This window comes from Labrus mixtus, chromosome 3 (genome assembly GCF_963584025.1).
Source record: "Labrus mixtus chromosome 3, fLabMix1.1, whole genome shotgun sequence".
Classification (NCBI taxonomy): Eukaryota; Metazoa; Chordata; class Actinopteri; order Labriformes; family Labridae; genus Labrus; species Labrus mixtus.
Window position 1 is genome coordinate 23,369,767 of NC_083614.1, and position 20,370 is coordinate 23,390,136.

At 39.5% G+C, this 20,370-nt stretch overlaps 2 protein-coding genes across 3 annotated transcripts; one reads left to right on the plus strand and one right to left on the minus strand.

Annotated features, from left to right (window-relative positions):
- il12rb1 (interleukin 12 receptor subunit beta 1) lies at positions 1–10,365 on the minus strand (the record flags this gene model as incomplete). Its single annotated transcript, XM_061034810.1, has 15 exons — positions 1–820; positions 1,308–1,380; positions 1,894–1,963; positions 2,063–2,225; positions 2,451–2,599; positions 3,147–3,257; positions 3,460–3,606; positions 3,694–3,922; positions 5,094–5,170; positions 5,664–5,777; positions 6,095–6,134; positions 6,224–6,366; positions 6,560–6,714; positions 8,306–8,429; positions 10,257–10,365. Coding segments are annotated over 15 exons (2,025 nt in total), but the record flags the coding sequence as incomplete, so codon positions are not given.
- A 2,998-nt stretch (positions 10,366–13,363) lies between these two features.
- On the plus strand, positions 13,364–18,521 carry klhl26 (kelch-like family member 26). Of its 2 annotated transcripts, XM_061033851.1 has the most exons (3): positions 13,364–13,621; positions 14,948–15,130; positions 15,589–18,521. In XM_061033851.1, the coding sequence occupies exons 1-3, from the start codon at positions 13,572–13,574 to the stop codon at positions 17,168–17,170; spliced, it is 1,815 nt and encodes a 604-aa protein (XP_060889834.1). In that variant the 5' UTR covers positions 13,364–13,571; the 3' UTR covers positions 17,171–18,521. The 2 variants fall into 2 exon arrangements, with proteins under 2 accessions (XP_060889834.1, XP_060889835.1); XM_061033852.1 differs by lacking the exon at positions 14,948–15,130.
- The last annotated feature ends 1,849 nt before the right edge of the window (positions 18,522–20,370 follow it).

Genomic DNA, 20,370 nt, shown 5'->3' on the forward strand with positions numbered 1-20,370 from the left:
TTCAAAACAAGAACATCGTATATTTATATTTAAATCAGGAGAGACTTCATTAAGAATGAACCAATTATTCATTTAACAATTTAGAAAAGATCAATGTGGAATATCTTTGGCGATTAGACTCCGTCATGATGACTTCATGCACTCGGAGGGGTAATGACGCAGATAGCAGGGTAGGATGTAGTCTAGACCCTGGTGGTGGTGGTGGTGACAGAAGAATGCAGGGTGTGATGAGGAGTTGGTTTGTGAGGCTGTATCTGAACTCCGCTGAGTGGTTGGTTAATTACTTAAAGAATAAACGCCCATACACTGAGCTCCATTAAAACAAGGTGATTCAGCGGGTGATTTCCATCAAAAGAGACAAAAAAAATCATACATTTTGGAAAATGAAAAATGTAATCCTTCCAGTCTTAAGTGTACAGTGAGTCCACAAATAATTCAGCCGAGGTATGTTTGTGTAATCCTTTGCTTCAAGGCAGTAAGACCCTCTGCTAGGTCCATTTTAAGGTGAGTCTGTCTTCACATCGAAGACCAAACCATTTCTGTATATCAGCATGGCAAACTTGTTTTCTAGCTGTTGGAGATCCGTCATCTCTGTCTCTCTGGAGCTCCTCAGTGCATCATCCGTACAGTCGGGACCCTCATCACTGATGTCTCCTGACATCCTTGAATCCCCCCTTTCATTCTCCATGTCCTCGTCAGTGCCATCCCACTCTCCTCTGACGCCAGTCATCCCCTCTGTCTCCTCTGGGACAGTCTTGTCCTCCGGGAGCAGCACGTGCAGTGTCAGGTCATGCACCTCCTCCTTTCTGACCTGCATTTCCTGTTTCAGGTCAAATAAGCAGAAGACGACGTTAATCCAAACTTTACTGCCATTTAAATTTACATCAAACACTTTTGTCCTTACAAAAATGTGGATTGCTGTTCAAAGTTTAAACAATTAAGTTAAACTTTTACAATCTACAATGATTCATACAAAAATAGTTTTAGATGAAGTTGACGTAGTGGAGATCTAGAGTTCAACGAATACTTCAGGCCCGTCAGTCATAAAATTTAAATCAATCATATTAGTTTCATTAATCTCAGAATCCACTGTCCACTCTATGATGTGCGGGTCTAATTGTACCTGTGTTTTTAAGATGTTTATAGTTTTCGTTAAATTGCACATTGATATCTGTTTTTATTCCAGCACAGGTTATGTAAAATGTCTTTGTATAGGTCTAATTTTAATTGCACAGGTTTATGAATAATTTAGATTCATTTAGGGGATTCTTTAAATATTTTAGGTTTAATAAGTTGTTCATTCTTACCTGATTCTTCGTTGGATAAGAGTTGAAATCAATAACAGGTGTCGGCACAGGAGGACAGATCTTGGTTTTGATTCTAGGTATCGAATGAATGAATGAACATTTTATTTTCGTGTCAGCTCATTCACATGACCCGTCCCACATGGCATTATTCTGACACATTGGCTGAGAGTCAATCAAATGTTCCAGCATGTCATTTAGCCAACATCACAACATCACAACAGCACCATCAACATGAACCAACCCCATAATAATAACACTCCAAGAGGTAAGATGTACAACCGATACCAACAGAACAGAACTGACAAGAACCAGTGTAAAAATCTGTCAGGGTTAAAAGCTGATTAAAAGGGAGATGGCACAGCAGACTCATAGTCCTTAAAGCAGCTATGTAGGCGAAGGGATTAAGTGTTTAATTGGATAGGACAGTGGATAGAATAGGAAATCAGGGGAGAGAGAGAGTGGGAAATCTTATACAGGAAAGGAGTCACAGGTTGGACTCCAACTCCAAGCATCTGCGCCCCAACAATATTTAATGTGACTCTAACAATAATTGCATGTATAAAATTAATAGTAGAGCATAACATACCTCTTCAAAATAAAGGCACACATTGTTGGGAATAAAAAGAACAACAACAGCAAGCCGAGACTCCACCACACTGATTTCAGGGAAAAAGGACAATATGGAAACTTGTTAGCACCCACATATGGAAAATAAAAAAACACTCAAACGCAATAATTTTTTTTAACTATGATACCATTAAAAGTCTTTTCTGGCAGTGTATTGATTGTGACCACGGCATTAGGTCCTTCTCCCCCTCGTGTCACTCCAGCCAGGCTGATGGTGTACTTGGTTGCGGGGGTCAAGTTTTCCAGATGGTATGTGATCAATGAGGCAGAGATGTTGTGGCACTCTGGTGAAGTGAGAAGAGAGAGACTTAACATAGATGTGTCTCCACAGAAACAAAAGCAGCTGTGTTGTTGTTTCAGTCTCTAACATGCTACGTGAAATTTTGCTAATTTATAATAAAGATGAGTCACACATTGAAGGAGCGTTTTCTTTGTTTTGTCAGTTCTGCAAAATGTTTCACTTTATTAAACACTACTGATGAGTAAAAGTGACTTCACACCTTTGAATTCTCCTCTCTCATCCTGAGAGCTCATTTTCTCCCTGCAGAGGCTGTAGTGTGTGAGGAAACCTCGCTGCTCCTCGGAGGGAATCCCTCGCCAAGACAGGTTCACAGAGCAGTGTGTTTCACCATTAGCATTGAAATCCTGCGGCTCTGTGAGGGGAGCTGGAGGGAAAAAAATCCAAAATGCATTACTGTCTTTTGACTCGGATCTGCAATCGACCACTATTTGCAATATAAATCATCTAATGACCTGGTTGCTAAACTTGAAACTGATTACATTTTTGGGTTGCAGTATTTAAAGTACGCATTGGTACCTACTGAATCAATGTCAAGATCCATTCCATCCAGTGAGATGAGATGATTGCTTTTCATTTAAATCCATTGATGGCACATATCTGAGTGTTGGTTTAAGAATTTTAATTTTGAAAAGAAAACCCTGTATGTACATTTCCTACAGTATTATGGTGAATATACTTCCTCATTTCATGTATCTCTTTACAGTCCAAAACAACAAGGCAACAACCATCTATGGCAACTTATGTGCTTGTTGTTGAGATTTGCAGGTATTCACTGAAGAGATGAACTGACAGATGTTGCTATCCGTAGAGCTACACAGCTAGCATGGCTCAAAAGAGGCGTTCAAGATTGAACACCTGAGTTTAATCAGAGTTGGAATGTGCAAAGGTGTCTCCCTCTGAGATACACTTACCATCCTCTTTTTTATAAAAGAGACACATTTCAACTGTCCGTGGTTTCCCGTCATCACATCTGTGTTCATAGTAAAGGTAACGAACAAAGTCCTTCAGGTCTGTAACATAAACTGGAAGAGAGTCAAACTTCTTTTCTTGTTTTAATACAAGTTTGTCACATCTAAGGAACAGAAAGAGTTAATGACACAAACAAGTGATACACAGCAGAGAAGACTGGAGGCCAATAGATGTGTTGGTTTTGCTTGCAAAGTGATCTTTTTTGAGTTTTCTATGACATTGTTACTGCGATCAAAAAAAAAAAAAAAAACGTACCCTTCTTTATTCTTTGCCTGTCCTTTGTCTTCTGCCTTCCTGTTAAAGTGATCACATTTTCTGGCCTCGGATCTCCGTTGTGAAGCTCGTACCATTCAAGGCAAGTCTTCCTGTCTAATTTTTCATCCAATAACGTTGCACTGCATGCTGCCCAGAAAAAAAGAGACAATTAGCCTTGAAGGTCTGGGTTAAATATTCATGACACTGTACACTCAAGTTCACACTTCTACAAACCTTTTAAGTCTGCTGCAGTCACAGCAGGTAAATGAACGACAGCTGGAGGAGAATACCCTGCTGTGTTGTTGGCAATGACAAAGACATCGACAGCAGAGTAGGAGAAGTGAAAAGTTTTCTTGTTATTTTGGATGAGATGGGTGCTTTTCAAACAGGGACATCCGCGAGGATACTGCGTGTTATTCAGGCTGTACGTCACTCCTGTGACTGCTGTGGCAGAAGGCATCCGCTGAAGGGCAGACGAGATGTGAGTTCAGGAAAAACATGTGAAAGTAAACCAACTAGACGAGGAAGCAGATAACAAGATCAACTTTGGATGGTACGGCCCAACTGCATCTGCTGTCTAAAGGGGGTGTAGATAACAGTTTAATCAAAGGCCAAAAGGTTAACGCAAAATAAGTCAAAATCACTTAAACTATGTGAAAAGTCGATGATTAGCAAAGTGAAGGCGCAGTAAGTACGCCTGTTTCTCTGTTTTTCATTGTTGTTACTGTTAGATCTTTTTTGTGATACATTTTTTATTTAGAAACGTACAAAAAAATTACATAATTTGTTACAAATGTTTTCCCCTTCTCTTCCCCCCCTCCCCCACCCCCCCACCCCCCTAGAGCACATACATGTATAAAAGTGGATATGTGCAAACATCAGGATCAATCAAACTTCAAATATCTAAAATATCTAGATAATTTCAGGAGGACTGCTGCGGATATTCTCCTGACCTGGCTGTTCACAATTGCACCTCACAGCTGGAGACTTTCCCTGTCAGACGAGAAGGGGAGCTGAATTCTCCTGAGAATATCCTGCTGCGTTCCCACGGCTCACTTGGACTTGCTTAGGACAATATAATAGGGGGCTGGCAGGACAAACTCTAGGTGAAGTCAGAGTGAACAATTCGACTGTTGGCATTCACACATACCGCTGTATGTTTGAAAGCCCTGTATGACTGTGATCCGTCAGCAGCATTATAATGGACTTCTTAAAATCCTTCATTCGCCAGATAAATTACATCATGTTTCTCATAAAAGCCTGGAGCGTGTTGACTCCTGCTTTGCAAAAACAGTTCACTTGCACTTGCCCATCAATGTTTAGTATAGAGTATTTTTTGTATTTTCCTCAAAGAATCATTGTAAGGGACTGTAAGCCTTTTTATACTTATACTATACTAGACCCACAGAGGGGCAGTATAAAGAGGGGTGCAATTTGCACTGAAAGGAGCCACAGGTGGGATTTGAACCTGGGCCGTCCGCTTGGAGGACCGTAGCCTCCATACATGGGGCACATGCACTAACCACTGCGCAACTGCGCCACCAGCACCCCAAAGCCAACACTTTTAAACATATAATGTCCTTTCCAAACCACAATTACTCATGTTGTGATGTTGTTTTCCCCCAGAGGTTTACCTTCCAAAACAGCGTCACAGTTCGAGTGCCATTCACAAGTGCTGAGCTCATGTTGACGTCAGGTTTTTCCTTAAGTTCTAGAGGGAGAAATATTAATGTTGAATGATTTCAACCTCTTTTCAGTTTCTTTGTACTGTTTTACCTGTTTTACAACAAACTAAATGTTCAAGATGTATTCAATCTAATACATTTTAGAATAGCTTTAAATGTGTACAGTAGACTAACTCATACAGACACATCTGTTGACATTCTGAATATTTAAGTCTATGCTTTCTGATAAACAGTTTGCATCCAACATTTCAGGCCAGAAGTCATTAGACAGTTTAGAGAGTATAGAATCAGTTAAAGATTTCAGTCACAGGGCGTCTGATGCTCTTTTCTGTTAAAGTGACACATTGTTATTTAAATTTCAAAACTAGTATGACTTTAACTTTGGGCATAATGCAGCTCTGACATGTTGAAACGCTTACTAGTAGCCTGCAGTGACTTTAATCATGACACTCAAATGATTGAAATCAAAATAACGGTTGTTACATCTAAAGTGCAAAGCAGAGACATATTTGACTTTACCTGCAGGAACGTCCACAACTGGAGACCAGTCGCTCCACAGTGGTTTACGGGCTTGAGTGGACTTTTGTCTGATCTGAACCTGGTAAGCAGAGTTGCTCAACAGACGGACCGGATCTGTTCAGACCAAAAGAAAAACTTTTACATAGCCTTTCCCTCTGCATTTGCCTACTAATGTAGAGTATTAGCACGGGGAATTCATCTTAAAATGGATTGTATTATTTTGTAATTGGTTATCAGATAATGTAAGAATAAAAAAACCAAACATAACAAAAACATACAAAAAGCCTGGTATGAGATATAACTCTCTGGATTCCCAAATTAAAAAAACAAAACAAAAAAACCCCAAATCTCATCTAAATGAAGTCAGGCTGTATGAACACTGCATTCAAAAACACTTTCATTAGGAATATGCATTACATAAAACTACTCACACACTGAAGTCCCTGCCTTGGTTTTTGTTGAATTCAGTGTCTATAAGAGCAAAATGGATGAAAGGTATAATATTTCATTTATTGTAGAAAAACACATTGAGATATTCAGAAAATAAAGAAAGGTCTTACGTTCACCCATGATTCATTGGGGTGTCCATGTCGACGGAACCGGACCTCGGCTAATGCTGGATAGTTCTCTGCTGCTTTCCATCTTAAATTGAGGTTGTCTTTAACCCATGACATCATAATCTCCTGTGGAGCTTCATACTTAACTGTGCAGGAAAAAGCAAAATATTTCAAGTATGATATTCCTTTAAAGACCTAATAAATCTTCTTGTTGTTCTTCTTTATCTGTAGACAATGTAGCTGTCAATGTATTCTGACTTAACTTGACGAAACAAGTGAACATAGTGCATTGGTCTTGGATGTTGTTTTAGTGAAACAAGAGGAGCATCACGTTCCTACCTATGCTGGCCAGGACAACAAAACTCTTGAGTGATGTACAGCTGGAGTTTCCATCATGAGCCTCCAGCCAAATGTATACAGTTTCCATTATGATGAGCCGTTCCACGGTAAACTCAGCTGAGGTGTTATTCTTTATGCTCTCAATTTTTGTTTCACTATTAATGAAAAAGATGAGCATTGAGTTCAGTGAAAAGACAGAAACTGATAGCATCTTAAAAGTCATTGTCATCCCTTAAAGGGATACTTCACCCGCTGAAACATGAATCTGTATTGACATTGGGTCATATATGTAGTAGAAATGTGAAATAAATTTTGAAGTTTGAGCCTTCTTGGCCTATAAAAGGCAGAAAGTGTCTTTTTGGCTCAAATCCCAGAATGCACAGCACCACAGGCCACTTCCGCTAAGGTCCTCTAGTTCAGAATCAGAAATACTTTATTAATCCCAGAGGGAAATTCGATCGTTACAGTTTCTCCAAAATATACAGTATAGCAGTAGAAATATAGTAATAAAAACATTTACAGACATATTTACTTCAACTCATGAGGCCATTATCAGCTTTCTCCATAGAGCCTGTTAGCAGAGCTTCCAAGCAATATGGCGGACGTTAAGTTTCGATTCTGGGAGTGAGTTCCCACCCACTGATCTGTGATTAGTCTGTAGCTTCAGTGGTCGAAAATATGAGGAACTAGCGTTGTAGTTTCACCCCGCTAACCGCAACAGCTTCCAGTGACACAAAAATCATCATTTTGCGTCATTGGAAGTTCCATTTCAAACTTAGAAATACAAAGATTTCCCATCTCAGAGGAAAATGAGGGCGGGATGCACGACCATTCAAAAATACTACCAGGTTTCTAATGATACAAAGCTTATTGCAAATGGGTGAAGTATCCCTTTAAGTTGCTTTACAATTGCTAGTAACTGGAAGAAAATGTCTAGCCTGGCTCAGTACAAATATACCACTGAACACACATCATTATGTGTAATCTATATTTTGTTGCAATTGTTACCTTCAGATAGAGCCAAGCAGACAGTTTCCTCTTGATTCTTGTTTTATGCTAAGCTAAGCTAAATATTACCATCATTTACAGCCCCAACTAAGTGGTGGCAATCTACTTATCTTACTCCAGGCAAGAAAACTTACGAGCAACATTCAAAACAAGTACATTGTCACTTTAAAACCATTTAATACCATGCATAATCAGAGATATATTTCAAATTGTCTCTTATCAAAGGTCCTTCCTGAAATCAAGCTTAATATATGTGATATAGGAAACTTTGGGATCTCCTTTAAAGGTGCACTATATAGATTTGGTAGTGAAATTTAAAAAGTTGGGGAAGTGAAACAATTCTATGCCATATTTTCTATAAGAAAAAATGGGTACATTTTGGGAACAGAACATTGTTTGGAGCTAAAAAGCTACCAGGAGAGCTACAGTTTCACTGTTTCGGGCCCTCCACCATAACTTCTCGCATAGCATTTTATCTTCAAACAGTGTTACAGCGACCACATTTTCCTCTGAGGACAGTTTGTGTATAGAAGTTATGAAGATTTACCACAGAATCTGTACATTTCTCCAACTGTCACATTTCTCTACCAAAACTACAAAGTGCACCTTTAAAATTAAGTTTGGACTAAAAGTGTCAGACCAAAAGACAAGACACGTCAGTGAGTCTTACAGCAATACACATTGTCATGATACTCAAAAGTCACTATTTGAAAATATTGTAGTTGAAACAAAACTCACTTAAGGTAGAAGTCAAATGTCACATCGCTCTCTGTTGTATTCATGCTCCACTCACACTTGTACATGTTGTGATCGGCACCTCTTCTGAAGCACTCAGGACTGGAAGGAGCTTCACATGGTGACCCTTTGAGAAACACGTTTCAATAATATGCCATTTATTTATTTGAATATGTATTCACATTGAAAGGCTACAACCAACCCTTTGTTATTTAACCTTTATATGCAAGTCTACCCACAAAGAAGATCTGATCACATTCTGTTAGTGAAACGTCACTGTGACGTACAAAATACAAACATAAATCCTCAAGGGGAATTTTGTTTCCACAATCACAAAAAGGGAGGAACTTATCAGAAAGGTCAAGCCAGTGTAGGAGCCACATTTATTTTACTTTTATTTTCATTTTCGTTTGTTCATTTTTATGCATTTCTTTTGTCTTTACTTTTGTGTGCTCCCTACATAGGAGGTGAGGGTGACTGTCTATATATTGGTTGAGCAGGACACTTTGTCATGCTGATGGTGCATACCGTTATGACTGCAGGCTCAGAATATACATTTTAATAAATGGCATTTGCATTTTTATAGCTTCAAATAGTGATATTTTTCTATTTTAATTTTTTAATTTTTACATCTATCAACTCTCACTGGATTAAGTTTGGATTTAAAGTCTGTGCCTGTGACAAAATTGTACCTGTACTCTATCAGTGGAATTTCCCAACAACAAAAAATAACAAACTTTTGGAGTCATAACTCAAGAGGTGAAAAAGTTCCAGCAACACTTGTAGTTTTAAGATCAACTTTAACAGACAGACATGTTTCGGCTTATGGCTTTCAGTCATAACTCAAGAAATGATGTGTTAAGAAAGACACAAGCCCTTTTCACACTTCTTCCTGAGATTTCACATATGTCCCTCATGGCAGGAGATTTCCCCTGTCTGATGGACGAGGTCTTGGAAGGCAAAAGACATGACCTAAAAAGAACACAGTGGAAGACACTTTGCAATATTTACAACAAAGAGTCCAATGTAAAAGTGCTTTTCACACTTCTCAAATTTCTTCTCAAATTTTCACTCTGACTTTATTTGGAGTTTCTCCTGCCAGCCTCCTAGTAAGCAGGATATAATCAGGAGAATTCACCTTGAGCGAGAGGGAGGAGGTGATGACATTTATTCCCTGCAATCAGCGCACAACCAGACTGTGTGCACGCAGACTGGTACGATCTCCTTGCCTTAAATAAACTACTGCATTATGTTTTTTGTTTGCCAGTATGTTATACTCTGCTCTTCTGTTGATATGGTGAATCTGTCGAACTACACACAGCGATAATATAAAGGCAAATATTATCATTATGTTGCATAGTGGACTTTGTTGTATCGTCTGCCACTTCCAAGTTGTTCTTTTTACATCACATCTTTTTACATCACATCCTGCCTCAGGATGTACAGGCAGTCCTCCAGAACTGATCTTGAGATTTTCCATCCAGCTTTAGGTGACAGTTTTAGACTTAAAATACTTTCTACTTGTAATTGGACACACAGTGTAAACAAAAAAGAATATACTAATGTTTTTGTTCTTCTGAAAAGCTATTTGTTCAACCTTTTAAATTGTATGAGCTCTGTTATTCTGACAACACAAGAAGAAATAAATGTAAAAATAAGTAACCTGCCATCGTGTAAAATATCCTGCTAGACAAGACCATAGAGGCAGGGACTTTTACAAGGTTTCACACAGAGTAACAGAGAGCGGATGTCCTTTGTTGGTGGAAACCACACGTAACTGATAAGCTAACCAATATTTAGTAGTGGATGTTTTACTTCTGCTGTAATGGACCTGTCACTTTTACTTATGTGATTGGTAATCTGGTGTTTTCATGTTATTAGATAGAGTAGACCAAAGCTATTATAAGTTGATACAAGAAGTAAAAAACAGATCAATGGTTTCATATCAATTTACCTTTGCTGATCATTGCAAGGACCGTAAACACAACAGTATATCCATGTAGTGAGAGGCAGCATCTCAAAGTTTCCATCAGGTGAAGTGGAAAGTAGCAAAGGATTGTTCTTCAGCATGTGAGAGTCTATGGTGAGAGTCAAACATGTACGTATCAACCCGCCTTCATGTAACTCAGCTGTCTTCTCAGAAATGTCAGAAAGGTTTCATAGCTCTCAGGTTAGATAGCACTCAGAAAAACCACAAGTGTTGATGCAGGGGGGGAGGCTGCGTTTGCCAGACAGAGACAGCAGCTATTCTGAAAGTGATGACTCTTTGAACTCATTTGGGTTTTTTTTGACATTTATTTCAATACAAGTTTTTTTTTTTTTTTTTTTTTTTACTCCAAACTGAATGGCTGAGAGAAAATAAACAAAAAAAATCTGCAAACGACAGAAACAGAGTACAGAGACCTACATCTGCAAATGAATTTATAGAGCCCTCACATTTTAGTTTGCACTTTTCAGGTATTTTATGATTTTGTAGATTCATCTGAACCCTCCTTCACATTGTGGATCACTGCTATTTTTTCAAAATCTCTTTTCAAAATGTAACTATGTATCATACACATTGTTATTTACAGCTCATTCGTTGTTGCTGTCATTGTCTTTTCTTGTTTGATGTCTGACTTCCTACACCACATGGTGGTTTGAAGCATCCGTTTCTTAGAAAAATGTGACATATATTTCTTTCTTATTGTTGTACATGTTTTAATACAGTTACCAAATACATAGTGTCACTTAAAATAAAGTAATTGCCTTAACCAGCAGGCCACTGTAGCTTTTGTACAGAAACACTATCCAGAAAACTTTGTTTATATGTTTGGTATATTTCCAGATGTGTTCTAGTGAGTATCAAGGTAAACTACTGTGACATGTCAATAATAATGAAGGAACATGTCACTCAACATGGATGCTCACTTTGAATCTTTTGTTTACTCAGTGGCAATAAGAGATATATCAGTCTTTTTAATAAAAGGTGAAAATCCCTGTTGGTTTGGTCCTTTCATGGGATTTGGTGACAACAAAAAAGCTAAATATCATAAAGTTTATTCTATGTATCACAAGTCACTTAAATCCGATTTGTCAAATTCTTTATCTACCTAATAAGAGCCAAAAGAAAGGGATATCATTAAAAAGTGGTATTCACAGGGTGCTGGATAGCCTAGCTGTAATATCATTTGGCCCACAAGGCTATTCCTTTAAGTGGTAATCCCTGGTTTGATTCTGACCCTTGACATTTGGCCACGTCATTTCCGACTCTCCCATACTGGTTTTCTTTATCCACTGTACTACGCAAAAAACAAAAACTATATTCTAAAAAACATACTGAACCTTTACAGAACAAAATATTGTTTCCCAAAATGCGAAATGGTAAAGCTGTATGACTGTTGTAACATCCACCATCTACGGCAGCCTATGGTCATTAGACAATAATTCTTTAAATGACTTATTATGGTTTTTTTTTATGTGTGAACAGACTCCTTAACAGAGGATCAAGGAGGCCAAGGTTTGGATAGTTTATGGTTTTGGTTTCCATTCTAAAATTATCACAAACCAGCTGTATGGCAGGAACGAGAAGCGCCTTGAGGGAAGTGGTGGAGGAATGTGAAACTGTATTGTTTGAAACTGCAAATCTAGAAAGGTATCCTTCTTCTTCCTCATGTTGTGGTCCTGTATGACTATATTCCAGCAACTCCTCATCTTACATCCTCATTATTTTCCCTGTTTCCCATTTATAGTTTCAAAATAAATACAATTCATTTTCAGTTTGAAATAGAATAGAATGTCTTTATTGTCATTATACAATGTACAACGAAATTATACAGCTTCACCTAAAAGTGCACACACATAAAGCCAGGGGACATCATTGGCAAAAGTTTACAAAAAGAACAATGCTGTTGGAGCTAAGATTATATTAATGTTTATTTAACAGGCTTGTGCTTGTTTTTTTTGATTGTCGTGTTACTAAGGTAAAGATTGTGGCATACAAGAAGTGTACGCAGCCTGGTGTTACTGACATAAGCGCTAACCACTGTATTGCCTTGCCACACAGATTTAATTCAATTTTCATTTCATAACATACAGTAAAAACGACAGTATAGGGTAGCCTAAGTCAAAAATCGAAAATGATCTAAAGCTTTTTAAAAAATACATTGATGTGTAATGTTTACAGTCTGTGGTGTAGATCAGGGATGGGCAACTTTGGTCACAGCAAGGGCCACATTCATTTAATTCTCACTGCCAGAGGGCCAAATTGTAGGACACAAAAACGATTACAGTCAATTTTTTCTCCAATTTAACTTCAACATATACCAGTGATCAAATATTATGATGGACATACTTCTGGTTTTCATGATTTCATGGCATATTTAGTCATGTTTTCTTCATGTTCCCAATTAATGGATATGTAGAAATTGACCTGAGGGCCACGTTGAGGGTTGATGGGGGCCGCATGTGGCCCCCGGTTCCGCCAGTGGCCCATCCCTGGTGTAGACCTACGGCTCAACTATTTCCAAAAGACTTAAATCCATTTGGACATGTCCTCAATCCTAGAGCTATCTAACAATTTTGTAGGCTGGGTCTACACTTATTTGCCAACACATTGACTCACAATTTTCATTTTAATTGTGATTCTTGACTGTAAGCACCCTTGTGCAGCATTGTTCTTCTCCTAAAAGACTAGAGCAGGGATGGGCAACTTTGGTCACGGCAAGGGCCACATTCAATTAATTCTCCCTGCCAAAGGGCCAAATTGTAGTATACAAAAATTATCAATTATGAATCAATTATAAAAAAAAATCAATTATGTCTCAAATTTAACTCAACATATACCAGTGATCAAATATTATTATGGACGTATTTCTGGTTTTCATGATTTCATGGCAGATTTTCTCACATTTTCTTCATGTTTACAATTCATTGATATGTAAAAATTGACCTGAGGGGCCACGTTGAGGGTTGATGGGGGCCGCATGTGGCCCCCGGGCTGGAGCTTGTGTAGTTAGTAGCTAGGCCTTCACCTGCAGAAACGGAACAACGGTGCCTCGCAGTGGCCACAGACTGTCAGCACAGAGGAAGGAAGTGAAGCAAAGTGAGGGAGAGGTCCGCACCGCCGCCGTTATTCAGTGAAGGAGCCGAGGCCGACGGGTGCTCTCCATCCGCGTCTCAACAACAGGCCGTTTCCACACTTGTGAATGACAATGAACAGGCCACTGAGCCATTGACCTTCTCGTAACATTCCTGAAAATGCCCTATGCGTGTTGCTTTGAGCTAGAAGATGGCGGAGTCGGACGGCGGGGATTTTGCTTCGCAGTATCCACAGAACAGGTGAGTGAGAGGCGGCATGAGGATGTGACATGTCCCCGGTGTGTGACAGGTGACTCTGTGTTGCTGTGCTCCAAAGTTCACGTCTACGGGAACTTCAGAGCAGCTCGACCCGGCCGGAGTGTACCGGGGTCGCTTATTAGATTCAGGAAACACCGTGGAGCTGTCCAGGCCTATAGACATCCACACCGCCTGTGCTTTTTGTTTTTAACCTGACCAGCAGAAATAAAGTGTCTGCGTCCTCAAAGAGTAACTCATTGAAATACATTGTAGCGAGTAAACTTTAACGGAGCCTATTTGTTGACGATTTTCTTATTAGAAGAGTTAAGACAATACCTCGCAAACTTAATGATATTTTTGATGCAATTATAGGGGAACAATAAATCAATAAAACACACTTGGAGTTAATAATTTCACCACTTCAGAGCTGACTGCCAATCGTAACACTATTTTAAAACGAAACTGTGGACAGACAAGATCTGGTGAAATGATCTGAGAGTTATTAACACAATGGTCAAAGTGTCAGGCTACTGTCTCATGTTGGAAACCGACCGATAATTCTTGATACCGATAAACGATAAATGGAGGGGGGGCGACAAAAAAACACAATGGGCTTGTTGTTTTTCCCCATGAATGTGGAACCTTAAAAATGAACAAAAAAGTAAATATTGGCTGTGTGTCGGAGCTGCAGCCTAAACGCAGTAAATCTGAAATCCATTTTTATTAGCTGTCATATTACCATATACCATATTTCTAAATTTAGTTTTTATCTGAACTTAAACTAGGATCACTTTTGATGAGATATTTTGTCATCAGTAGTCAGCCTTCCAAGTGTTTCAAAGCCATTTATAGACTGAAAAGGTACGGACAAAAAAATAATATGACAGCTATCACAAGTATTAGTATTTCATTTTTTTTTCTTTCTATTTTGTAAACTCTGTCTTGTATCAGCAGAGTTATACTTTTACTCATAGCTATGCTTTTCTCCTGGTTGCAGATTAACTGTAAAGAATGTAAAGACACTGAATGGTACATCCCCCCCCCCCCCCCCCCCCAGTGGCAAACTTGATTAGATGTCTATTAATGTATTTCTGTTAGGATCAGTTTTTTTTTGTTTTTTTTAACTCCGGACTACAGAAACTGGCTGTTTGGGCAAATATAATGGTTTCTTGCTGTACACATAATATTAACATAACAACAACAACAAACAAATCTACAAGTTCAGAATGTCAGCACTGTCTGGAGATATGGGAGGGTTTTTTTTCTTTGTGAAAAAAGTGTAGGATGCCTTGATTCACCCATTGTGACCAGGCCCTTTTTTCTTCCCAGTATGGCTAACAAGAATAGCACCCTGCGCTGTTCATTCTCGGCCCCAAGCCACAGTGCCACCCTCCTCCAGGGCTTGTCGTTTTTGCGGTCTCGGGGCCAACTCCTTGACGTCGTGCTTGCCATCAACGAGGAGCGCTTCCAGGTTCACAAAGCCGTGCTGGCCGCCTGTAGTGATTACTTCAGGTTAGTCTAAATCACAAGCTGCCTCTCTGCCCATTTACATTTTAAGTTGGAGGCTCTTATCCAATGCTTTTATACTCAGCAATTTTCACTAAGTGCTCTGGTAGTACTCAGCTACTACAGCTACTCCGTGAGGAGAGGGGGAAGGTATAGGAGGAGAAAACTAATAGTCATAATCCTAACTCACTTACCCTTTTCTTCCTTTTTTGTCTTTAAACAGTTACAAATGATAATAGAAATGTAAGAAGGAGGTATTCCAATTATATGAATTCAGGAAATGTCAACATCCTGAATGACTAAACATACATTAGGAGAATGTACAACTGATTGACTTAAATTGTAGCTGTGCATAATTTGTGTGTTGCAATAAGTCAAATACATTACATTTTAAATCAGCACATCTAGAAAAGTTGGACATAAAATTATGTCACATCATTTATTGACTCATTCTTGTGTTTCAGAGCAATGTTTACCGGAGGCATGAGGGAGTCAAGTCAAGATACCATTGAGCTGAAGGGTCTGTCTGCCCGTGGTCTGAAGCATATCATTGACTTCGCCTACAGTTCAGAGGTCACATTGGACCTTGACTGTATTCAGGATGTCCTTGGAGCTGCTGTCTTTCTCCAGATGGTTCCAGTCGTGGAGCTCTGTGAGGAGTTCCTCAAGTCAGCGATGAGCGTGGAGACCTGCTTGCACATCGGTCAGATGGCCACAACCTTCAGCCTGTCTTCCCTCAAAGAATCGGTGGATGCCTTCACCTTCCGACACTTCCTCCAAATTGCAGAGGAGGAGGATTTTTTGCACATTCCTATGGAGCGCCTTGTCTTCTTCCTGCATAGCAACAAACTCAAAAACTGTAGCGAGATTGACCTCTTTCACGCTGCCATCAAGTGGCTCAAGTATGACGAGTCACGTCGGGCTCAAGCCAGCAGCGTCCTCTGCCACGTGCGCTTCCCCCTCATGCGCTCCTCAGAGCTGGTGGACAGTGTTCAAACTGTGGACATCATGGTGGAGGACGTGCTGTGTCGCCAGTTTCTCCTCGAGGCCTTCAATTATCAGATTCTTCCCTTCCGGCAGCACGAGATGCAATCTTCTCGTACGCTCATACGCTCTGACGTCATGTCACTCATTACCTTTGGCGGGACGCCGTACACTGACAATGACCGCACAGTGAGCACCAAGGTGTACCACCTCCCCGACATCGCCTCCCGACAGTTCAAAGAGCTTACAGAGATGGAGCCGGGCTGCAGCCACGCTTGTGTCTCAGTGCTTGATAACTTTGTGTATGTTGTGGGTGGACAGCACTTGCAGTATCGCAGTGGTGAGGGTGCAGTTGACAGCTGCTACCGCTACGACCCGCATCTCAGCCAGTGGCTGCGCATCCAACCCCTGCAGGAGGCCCGGATCCAGTTTCAGCTCCATGTTCTTCATGGGCAGCTGTATGCCACTGGGGGGCGCAATCGGTCTGGCAGTCTGTCATCTGTAGAGTGTTACTGCCCTAAGAAAAATCTGTGGACTTATGTGGAGCCATTAAAACGTAGGATTTGGGGTCATGCAGGGACACCATGTGGAGGAAAACTGTATATATCAGGGGGTTATGGGGTCTCACTGGAAGACAAGAAAACACTCCACTGCTACGACCCAGTTTCAGACCAGTGGGACTTCAGAGCTCCCATGAATGAGCCCAGAGTTTTGCATGCCATGATCAGCACCGGAGGTCGAGTGTATGCTCTGGGCGGTCGCATGGACCACGTGGACCGTTGTTTTGACGTGCTAGCAGTCGAGTATTACATTCCAGAAAATGACCAGTGGACCACCGTCAGCCCAATGAGAGCCGGGCAGTCCGAGGCGGGCTGCTGTTTACTGGACAGGAAGATCTACATCGTAGGGGGCTACAACTGGCATCTTAACAACGTCACAAGCATCGTGCAGGTGTACAACACGGACACAGATGAGTGGGAGAGGGATTTGCACTTCCCAGAATCCTTTGCTGGCATTGCTTGTACACCAATAATAATTCCACAAAACACAACGCAACACTAACCATCCGACCTGTGACTGTGAAGATTTCATTCCATGTGCTCTTTCTGCCGACCCTGAGTCAACACAAAGTGTGAATATTATGTAAGCTACTGTGTGTGTGTGTGTGTGTGTGTGTGTGTGTGTGTGTGTGTGTGTGTGTGTGTGTGTGTGTGTGTGTGTGTGTGTGTGTGTGTGTGTGTGTGTGTATGTACTGTATGTGTGTGTGTGTGTGTGTGTGTGTGTGTGTACTGTATGTGTGTGAGTGTGCTCATTCATTTGAGGAAACAACTGTAAAAGTAACCAAGCACAATTATTTCCTACCTGTCTCACATTCATTAGCTAATCCTCTCCAAATGAAGTGTAAAAACACGAGCATTAACTACATTTTTAACACTTTGTTTAGTCCATAGACGTTTTGTAATGTCACCGGTCAAGGGCTTATGTTACAGACAGCACAAGTCATCCTGGAAATCTCCATTTTGACTGAAAGTCTTGAGTTGTCTTGTGTGTTTGAAAAGGTGTTAACCAACTCTACCTTCTATATTGTTAGACATTTTGATTGTACCATTGTGAATGTTTTAGTTTTGTTTGCTTCTTTTTTCCTTTTTTATGTTTCAGACAATCGAGCTGAAGGAAAATCTTTCTCTTTATGTCTCCTTATTTGAAATACTTAACAAACCACTTATTAATGCACAGTAATGACTGCACAAATAAACACAAGCACTTTGTTGTGCTGTTTAATTTAAAGTAAGATTTGGATGTTGACGGGCTCTTTTGTTTTTCACAAATATAGTGTTTTTCTGAATCAAACCGTAGCTCACTAAGTGTTATCTCAGTCAACATAACAAATCAGTGTGGACCTCTTGAGGCAGCTACATGACCTATTCATGTGGTGAAATGCCATCGTGTGCTGCTGTATGTCAGAGAAGTGCTACATCATGCGTACCACACATGCTTATATTCTTGTATGATGGTAATACAGGCGGTTTTCTATTTTCCGTGGAAAATAGTACTTAATCTGTCTGTTTGCAGTGTTTGAAGCAGGCTCCTGTTTTTATTTTTTTGGGCCATTTCTGCACTTTTCAAAACAGTATTTGTCAGAACATGATTCTGATTTGGGGGTGCATGGAAAAATCAAGCTTTAAGTTCTTATTTTTCCTTTAAGATGCAACCATCTGTGCTGTTGGGGAGTGTCCGTTTTTAAACTGTCACTTGTTTGCCTTAGTGTGTGTTTGTATTGTTGTGACTGTACAAGGAAAAGCACATGCTATCATGTTGAAGTGCAATATAAAGGATATCGCTTTAGTCATACGGGAATGTACAAGATCGTGTATGTGCATCCTTTATTAAAAGTGTGTCTTGTTTTAAAAAATACCTTTCAGTTGCTTTCCATGGTTTTATTTTTTTTGAGAGAGATCTTTTTATTGAAATTCTACATAAGATGCTTGTACACATGAGCCTCAATGACAGAAACCTAAGACAGCATCATCAAACATACAAACTATTTACAGATCGTTGTTGCCTTGATGAGGAAAAAAAACATAACATTTGAAACAAAGACAAAATTACTGAATAAAATTATGATATGCATGTACACACACACACACATATATATATATATATATATATATATATATACACCCATACACATATATGCACACAAAATAAAACCTACAGACAGCTCAATAAATAAAACTAAAACAAATAAAATAATTCAAGTAAACAATTTCACACATACAAGTGTAGGTTTACGTTTTGTTTATAGTACTGGTTATATTTGTTCAAGAAAAAGTGGATCTGAAAGAGTTGAAATAAGGAAATCCCACGCCTGTAAAGTGGATGCTCGTGCCTTATGAATTACAGCTAATGATCTTTCAATAAGAGAGATGTCTCTAAAATAGTTAAACCATTCCTTTATCGATGGAGATTCAACAGAGAACCAAGAATGTATTATCGTCTTCTTTGCCGCAGTTGAGCCTGCAAAGATAATTTTCCTAAAGGCCAGTCTGGTTTTATCCCTGAGAGCAAAGTCATCATTAAATAACAGTAGGGAGGGCTGTTTGGGAACTGTGAATTTCAGGATATTTTCAAGACATTTAGTCACCTTAGACCAAAGGGTGGAAACTGAAGGGCATTCCCAGAAAACATGGAGGTATGTACCAACAACATCAAGATTACATTTAGTGCAGTTTGGATTGTCTATAAGCTTCATTTTGAAGCGCCTATATGGTGTTGCATAATATTTATGTACAAATTTAAAGTGAATGAGTTGATGTGCTGGATTTTTTGATTAAATAAATACATTGATCTAAATAATGTCTCAGTGAAGGTCCCGGTTCCAGGATGTGGTCACCCCCCGAGTTTTGGCACTTTTGGAGATTAAATTGTTATATATGGTAGACATTAGTCCCGTAGTCTTTTTCTGGGGGTTAATCCAAGTGTCCAGTGGATGAGAGGATAAAGGTAAATCCCATGGAACTCCATGGGCACGAATTGCTGTTCTCAATTGTAAATACAAAAACTAAGAAAACCCAGGGAGGGAATATCAGTCCTTAAGCTGTTGAAATGAAAGCAGGCCATCTCTGCTGTACAAATCTTTGAGTCTATGGACTCCTAAAGCGGCCCAGCTTTTATTATAGAATGAGCCCGTGGTTTTATTTTGATAGGGTGATGAATATTCACAAGCCAGCTGAAGCACTCATTTGCCCTCTAAAGGCTGAACTGTTTATCGCCGCAAACACTCATAGACAAACTATACGATAAAACCACTGCAGAGTTTTACGCCAGAAGCTGTATTTATTTCATCTGGACTGCAAATAGTGATAATTTTTTTTTAATTATTGTTAAATGCTGTACCGATTGCCTTCTTGAACTATAGCCATCCCTTTTCAACCTGTCAACCTGAAAAGAAGCGGAAAATGCCTGTCACAAATGCCCAAAAGGCAAGTTTAAATCTTAAAATCTGCTGTAATTTTTCCATTCATCAGTCCAAAATAGACATATTTCAATTTACAGTCAAATAAAACAGAGGAAATAATCACACTTTCACTATCCAACAGCTGGAGCAACTTGATGTTAGTCTTTTTTTTTACTTGAAACACATGAAATAAACCATTGAATTAATAATAATAAAAAAAAATGTAGCTCCGGTAGTGCCATTGAGGCATTATTTTTAAAATATCAATCCAAGTTGACACTTACAGTTCTAGCAACGAAACAGC